The sequence below is a fragment of the Cyprinodon variegatus genome, unplaced genomic scaffold (genome assembly GCF_000732505.1).
Source record: "Cyprinodon variegatus isolate N-32 unplaced genomic scaffold, C_variegatus-1.0 Scaffold55, whole genome shotgun sequence".
Classification (NCBI taxonomy): domain Eukaryota; kingdom Metazoa; phylum Chordata; class Actinopteri; order Cyprinodontiformes; family Cyprinodontidae; genus Cyprinodon; species Cyprinodon variegatus.
In genome coordinates this window covers 1469769-1477213 of record NW_015150508.1, presented here as the reverse complement: position 1 = coordinate 1477213, position 7445 = coordinate 1469769, and the positions used below count along the sequence as shown (strand labels likewise).

Sequence of the window (7445 nt, the reverse complement as noted above, 5' to 3'; positions counted from 1 at the left end):
TTTTTTTTTTAAAAAAAAAATTTTTTAAACTGTAGCTGTACATGCAGCCTTCGTTGCAGCCATGCATGTTCATCTAAGGCTGAAAAAAGCAGTTTTTCTGTTTTTCAAAGGCTTTGCATGATTCATAACATTTTTGTTGCATATTATTTAATAATTGCAATAATTCAGTAAAAAATAATAATTTTTCAAAGATTGTCTATTTGACCGAAGGGTTTATGAACCGTTCGGTTCGGTTAGCAGTGGTCTTTCCTCAGATTAGCTAATTCAGTTAGGAATCATAATCTGGTTTTCTGTGAGTATTTGTAAGAGGCGATGTTCAAAGCAGGACAAAGTCCAAAGTAAAACATTTTTATCTCTTGTTGAAACGACTTGCAGCTTTAGGACTTCAGGCCCCATGAACTTTAACCTTTACTGGTTACCCAATTTTTTTTTTTGTTTTTTTTTTTTAACAAATTCTTGTACATGTGAGTTATAGGTTATGTTCACACAGCAGCCTGAAGTGACCCAAAAGTTTGATTTTATTTTTTTTGCCCGTATGTGACCTGTATCTGATCTTTTCATGGTAGTCTGAACAACACAGATCTGATTTCACTAAATGGTTCTGAATCCGATCTGATCTTTTTAAATGTGACCTGTGTCTGAACAGCAAAGTCGTATTCAGCCGACCTGTACGCCATCAATACTCGATAAAGGTCACTTTTTTGGATCTTGTTATACAGAAGCAGGAAGAAACTCTAATCAATTCACAAATCAAGACCCTACATCACACTGATAACTTCATACGTGCACTACATAGTGAATCTTCAAAATAGAACTCAACTCAGTGTTTCTAGTGCATTTTGCACCACATCTATTTATTTATTTTTGCACTGCCCTGAACCTTCCATATCACAATAACATTTGTTTAAGTCTAAGAAAAAACGACAATCAGAAGATAATGCGGAGAGCAGACTTTATTTTCAACCTTCTTGAAAAGCCTGTAGATGCTCTGGCTAAAGTTGAGGAAGAAATGAAAGATCGCAAGTTTCTCTCTAGCACTACATCCATGTTTACCTCCGTAAACACAAAGCATGCTCTCTTCTGACATCATTGCATCCTCTACTGTACATGCAGAACACTTATGTTGTGTAAATGCATTTCACTCAGGAGATCACATACAAGTCGCATATGTTTGGAAATGTGAACGACAACGCAACATTATCTGAATCCACAAAATAAATCTGAATTGAGCATCAAGGCCTGCAGTGTGAACTTAGCCAAACTAATTCTGTATGTTTTTGTTTCTGTGAAATTCCTCTTCAGGCCTTTACACATACGGCGCAGTATGACGAGGCCATATCGGACTACTTCCGTGGGCAGTACAGCCGCGGGGTGTCCCAGCTGCCCCTCCGCTATGGCATGAACCCCCACCAAGCACCCGCCCAGATCTACACACTGCACTCTGAGCTCCCCCTCAAGGGTACAAAAGCCTCAGCAAACTAAAATAGCTTAATTAGCTCTTTAAAATTTGAATTACAGGAACGCCTAGATTTATTTATACAATTATTTAACATTGTTGAGATTTTCTTTAAGTTCAAGAGAGGACTAATTTATTTGTTAAACATGGAAACTATGGAGGAAGTATGCTGCTTTCATCTGGGAATAAACTTTAAAATGAGGAGATATGAGAGTAAGGTCATAAGAATCATTCATATTTATCTCTAGCTTTCCTGTTCCTTCCAGACAATTTTTAACAGAAATTTAATTTTGATGACTATTATGCAAACATACAAATGTTTGCAAAATACACAATTGTTTCTGTGATTGGGAAGAGGTTGAGAACAAATATAAAGCTTTTTGTATTAATTTACTTTTTTTTTTTTTTTTTACAAAACAGAAAAAAATCTAGGTTCTGGTGTTTGTTACCTAAAGATGGACTAAGACCAAAGCTTTAATGCTTTGAAAGAACTGGGGGACAAATCAAATTAAGCCATTTTAATCAATTAATGTATCTCTAAATAATATTTTAATACTATTATTGTTGTTATGATAGAATGATTGCTTAAATAGCTGCATCATTTACAGGTATATTTCACCGTCTGACAGATTTTGCCTGAATGACAAACGTTGAATTTTACCAGCATATTTCTCCCAACTGAAGGTGATAATGTTTTGCAGTGGCCCAGTCACTCTAGACTTTAATCCCATAATCTGTGGAGGGAAATGAGGATTAGGGTGTTATTGAGGATTTTTGGCTTCAAATATGTAGTACTCATTATTAAAGATATTGAATTATTAGAGGAAACGGGTAAAAACTGTGCTGCCAATATGATTGTTTGCTATCAGAAAAAAAACTTTGATCTTGACTTTATAATTTCAGTGGTGAACGGCTCTCCAGGCTTCATCAACCTGTGTGACGCTCTGAACGCCTGGCAGCTGGTCAGAGAGCTGAAGGGAGCCCTTGGCATGGCTGCTGCCACCTCCTTCAAACACGTCAGCCCTGCTGGTAAGTTGACATTACTAGGGCTGAAACAATTAGATTAATCATGATTAATCAATTATTTAAATAATCACCAATTAATTTGGTTATCGATTAATTGTTAAAAGGGGTATGGAGATTCTAAAACATGCATTTAGCTGACAGGGACCAACCTTGATCAGCAATTATAGAAAAATTGGGGGGAAAAAAGTAAAGATTTTGCATTTAAGATAAAAAATCTTTTACTTCTGTCAATATGCTCTATCTAGAACTGCTGAAGGAGAAACGTTTCAGTTTCACCTGGTTTATTTTCATAAAAAGTCCTCCTTAAGGAAATCTGGCTATCCGATCATTATTAATCGATTTATCGAAAAAATATTCAAAAGATTAATCGATTTTTGCATAATAATCATTAGTTGCAGTCCTAGACGTCACCTTCTGTCTCCTTATTTGTTAGATGAGGGATTTGTGCCGTTTTATCTGAATGTTTTTCTGCTTCTTCGCTGCAGGAGCTGCAGTTGGAGTTCCTCTGAGTGAGGAGGAGGCCAAAGTGTGCATGGTCCATGACATGCTGAAGGATCTCACCCCTCTGGCCACGGCATACGCACGAGCAAGAGGTCAAACTGAGTTTATTAATCATTTGTATGCCTGAAATGTGTTGATATTGACAGGAATAAACTCCTTCTGCATCTCCAGGCTCAGACAGAATGTCCTCTTTTGGGGATTTTATTGCTCTGTCAGATGTTTGTGACGTTCCAACAGCCAAGATTATATCCAGAGAGGTAAATTAAAATTTTAAACACGACAAATTATTTTGAATAGAGCGTTGGTTTTAGAACTGATTTTTATTTTTTATTTTATTTTTATTTTTTTTCAGGTGTCTGATGGAATCATAGCACCCGGTTATGAGGAGGAGGCGCTCAAAATTCTATCGAAAAAGAAGAACGGCAACTACTGTGTGCTTCGGGTAAACCTTAGCGATTTTCACTGAAGTGGAGGATGCTCCAGTTTAGTGAATCTTTCCACATTTTTAATGGGATCTCTTTGTCAAACAACATAAGAAACATTTTTCCTCTTAAAAGTTTTTTCTTTCTTCCAGATGGATCCGGATTACGAGCCGGATGATGCTGAGGTGAGAGTGCTGTTTGGTCTCTACCTCAAACAGAAGAGGAACGGAGCTCTCATCAATAAGGAGTTCTTCAAGAATGTTGTTTCCAAGGGCTCGGTGAGTCGCAGCCTGAGACGCTCCTTACCTGCGCAGCCTGAAATATCAAAGCTAAGCATTTTGTTATTTTAACATTTAGCTTTCTGAGGAAGCTGTGAGGGACCTCATTGTGGCCACCGTCGCTGTCAAGTACACCCAGTCCAACTCTGTTTGCTACGCCAAAGATGGACAGGTGAGTCCAGGCCGAACTAATGAGGAGAAAATGGACTGAACTGATCAGTCTGAATTTTCCTCTTCTCTTTTTTGAGTGCAGGTTATTGGCATTGGCGCCGGTCAGCAGTCTCGTATCCACTGCACGCGGCTGGCGGGCGACAAGGCGGACAACTGGTGGCTCAGACACCACCCACGTGTCCTCGACATGAAGTTCCGCAGCGGTGTGAAGCGAGCTGAGATGGCCAACGCCGTCGACCAGTATGTCAGCGACACCATTGGAGAGGTGAGGAGACTGCCACAATGATTCTACACTGCAAAAACAACCCTAAAATAAGTGTATTTACGCTTAATTTAAGTAGGTAAATAAGATGTTCTGCCAGTGGAATGAGTTATTTTACCCTAAAAATAAGATAATTAGACATTATGCACTTGAAATAAGAAACTGCAGTCATTTTTCCTTATTTCAAACAGAAATTGTCTTATTCCATTAGAAAAGTGTTTCCTTATCTGCTCCATTCCAGAAAAAAGGACTTGCTTAGATTTCTTTTTTTTTTTTTTTTTTTGCACTGTTTTAACTCTGCTTGCATTTCCTTTGATGTGTCTGGGTCTGCAGGCAGAACAATTTCCAGTTCTAGAAGTCAAAAGGGTCAAATTAAGTAGACATTCAGCTTCTTTAAGGTTGTGCTTATATTTTGTGCTTGCAGGGCCCTGATTTGGCTGTTTGGAAGTCCATGTACGATGAGGTCCCAGAGCCTCTGTCACTTACTGAAAAGAAGAACTGGATCAGCACCCTGCAGGCCGTGGCCATCAGCTCTGATGCATTCTTTCCCTTCAGAGACAACATAGATCGAGCAAAACGGGTAAAATGCACGAACATGCACTGAATAACCAGCTGCCTATTTTTATCTGTGCATGCATTAATTTCTGCAGTTTTCTGGCCAGCAACCTCACGTGATTCTTCTCTTGTCTGTATGTAGAGTGGAGCTGAGTACATCGCTGCTCCAGCGGGCTCTGCTGCTGATGAGATTGTAATTAATGCCTGCAATGAGCTGGGAATCACTCTGGTGCACACCAACCTGCGACTTTTCCATCACTGAGCATCACTACAACTAACATCTCTGATACTGAGACATTCCTTTTGTTACAATTAGAGAACTGTAGAAATCACTACTGTTTTTTTTAGAAGTGGGTGAGTCATAAAGTAGCTGTGAATGTTAAATGTAGGTCATTGAAATGCAAATAAACTGCTGAATAGTTCTGTTTTTCCTTCTTGTCGTCTGTTATGTTAGTAAAATAGTTGGTTTTGAAGGCTGGGTCTGTTTTAATGTTGGCTCTTATTTTAATTGGCCCATTTTTTTTCTAATGTTTATATACTTGAAATTTTAGTAGGACTTAAGGAGTGGTGATTGAAATCACTACAAACAAAAATGCTAAATACAGTGTATCAGAGTTCAGCTTTGATTGGTTTTCTGTGAAGCATTTGAGAGGCCTATTGCTCCAGCCTGGCAAACTCCAAAAAAATGCTTGGCCACTATAGCATGTTAACAAAGTGTGGTAATTTTTATCTGTAAACGATAAAACCTTTAGCTGCATTTAGTCCGGTTAACTGTATGTTTTTCAAATACACTATACTATTGTTTAGGAGCAGGATTTCAGGCATGGAAGGAATGCTCTTCTATGGCAAATTTAAAAGGAATTTGTAGATGTTTATCCAAAAGATTTGGACAGTCCCAAATCATATGCACAGTTGTCCTCTAGGGGTCTCCAAGAAGCTACTGAAAGTCAGTTTAACCACTCATTAAAGGGTCTGAGAACAAAAGCCCAATGAAACAGTTACCCCTCTTGTTTTTCTATGCAGGATTTATTTTTGTTTTATTTTGTTTTTGCAGAATTAAATTATGTCCTTTTTTGGATCAGAATTCTCTAATAACTTCATCTGTTCATAAATGTGATGGACTTTATTTGTACAAGCTGCATTAAGCAAAGACTAGTTTGTCAGTAGGTTAAAAACCTTCATGAGTTGTTTTGTTCCTGTTTTTCTTTGCTCAAAATAATGAGTCTTTGAAACTAAATGAGTACCTCTGGTCACTCAAATTTATGCTATTTTACCATTTAAGCCAGAAACTTTGGAGTGAATAAATATTAAGCTATTGCCTGCAGGCTGGTAAGCCATTAGCTTGTTGTGCATTTGCTCTGCAATACATAAAAATTTCAGGTGTTTTGGAAGGTCATTGTTTATTTGCATTAAAGTTCTGTTTTTGTAACAGTAGGAAAATGCACTACTCAAAAAAAATGTAAGAAACACTTTGTAATCAGAATATAGCAATAAGTTAATGAAACTTCTGCGATATTGATTTGGTCAGGTAAGTAGCAGTGGGGGTTGTTAATCAGTTTCAGCTGCATCCCTCCAGGAAGGCACATCAATATGTGGCATTGCCAGAAGGTTTGCTTTGTCTCCCAGCACAATCTCAAGAACATGGAGGAGATTCCAGGAGACAGGCTGTTACTCCAGGAGAGCTGGACAGGGCCGTAGAAGGTCTACAACCCATCAGCAGGACTGGTATCTGCTCCTTTGTGCAAGGAGGAGCACTGCCAGTGCCCTACAAAATGACCTCAAGCAGGCCACTGGTGTGAATGTCTCTGACCAAACAATCAGAAACAGACTTCACAAGGGTGGCCTGAGGGCCCGACGTGCTCTAGTGGTCCCTGTGCTCACTGCCCGGCACTGTGGAGCTCGATTGGCATTTGCCAGAGAACACCAAAATTGGCAGGTCCGCCACTGGCGCCCTGTGCTTTTCACAGATGAGAACCAGTTCACCCCGAGCACATGTGACAGACGTGAAAGGGTCTGGAGAACCGTGGAGAACGTTATGCTGCCTGTAACATCATTCAGCATGACTGGTTTGGTGGTGGGTCAATGATTGTCTGGGAAGGAATATCTATGGAGGGACACACAGACCAATGCAGGCTAGACAACAGCACCCTGACTGCCATTAGGTATCGGGATGAAATCCTTGCATCCACTGTCAGACCCTATGCTGGTGCAGTGAGTCCTGGGTTCCTCCTGGTGCACGACAATGCCTGGCCTCATGTGGCGAGAGTATGCAGGCAGTTCCTGGAGGATGAAGGAATTGATACTATTGATTGGCCCCCACGCTCTCCTGACCTAAATCCAATAGGACACCTCTGGGACATTGTTTCGATCCATCCGACGGCGCCAGGTTGCACCTCAGACTGTCCAGGAGCTCAGTGATGCCCTGGTCCAGATCTGGGAGGAGATACCCCAGGACGCCATCCGTCGTCTCATTAGGAGCATGCCCCGATGTTTTCAGGCAAGCATACACGCAAGTTGGGGCCATACAAATGACTGAATACTATTTTGAGTTGCTGCAATGAAATTTCAGCAAAATGGACCAGCCTGCCGCATCATTTTTTTTCACTGTAATTTTTGGGGTGTTTTTGAATTCAGCCATCTGTAGGTTGATAATTTTCATTTCCATCAAATAATGTGGCATCCTTTTGCTCCTAACACATCACCCAGTCCATAACAGTATAAATAAACAGCATGATTTTTTCCCCCCATTGAGATCTGGTGGGTTTTCAAAGTGT

General features: G+C 39.9%; 1 protein-coding gene across 1 annotated transcript in view; it reads left to right on the top strand.

Annotated features, from left to right (window-relative positions):
* atic (5-aminoimidazole-4-carboxamide ribonucleotide formyltransferase/IMP cyclohydrolase) overlaps window positions 1-5098 on the top strand; it is an 8030-nt gene extending 2932 nt beyond the window's left edge. Inside the window, exons 6-15 of the mRNA XM_015371230.1 lie at window positions 1303-1459; window positions 2360-2485; window positions 2968-3075; window positions 3155-3240; window positions 3336-3425; window positions 3558-3683; window positions 3763-3855; window positions 3937-4119; window positions 4541-4696; window positions 4814-5098. Of these exons, the coding sequence (XP_015226716.1) occupies window positions 1303-1459; window positions 2360-2485; window positions 2968-3075; window positions 3155-3240; window positions 3336-3425; window positions 3558-3683; window positions 3763-3855; window positions 3937-4119; window positions 4541-4696; window positions 4814-4933 (1245 nt within the window). The 3' untranslated portion in view covers window positions 4934-5098. The remainder of the gene's footprint in view (window positions 1-1302; window positions 1460-2359; window positions 2486-2967; window positions 3076-3154; window positions 3241-3335; window positions 3426-3557; window positions 3684-3762; window positions 3856-3936; window positions 4120-4540; window positions 4697-4813) is intronic.
* The last annotated feature ends 2347 nt before the right edge of the window (window positions 5099-7445 follow it).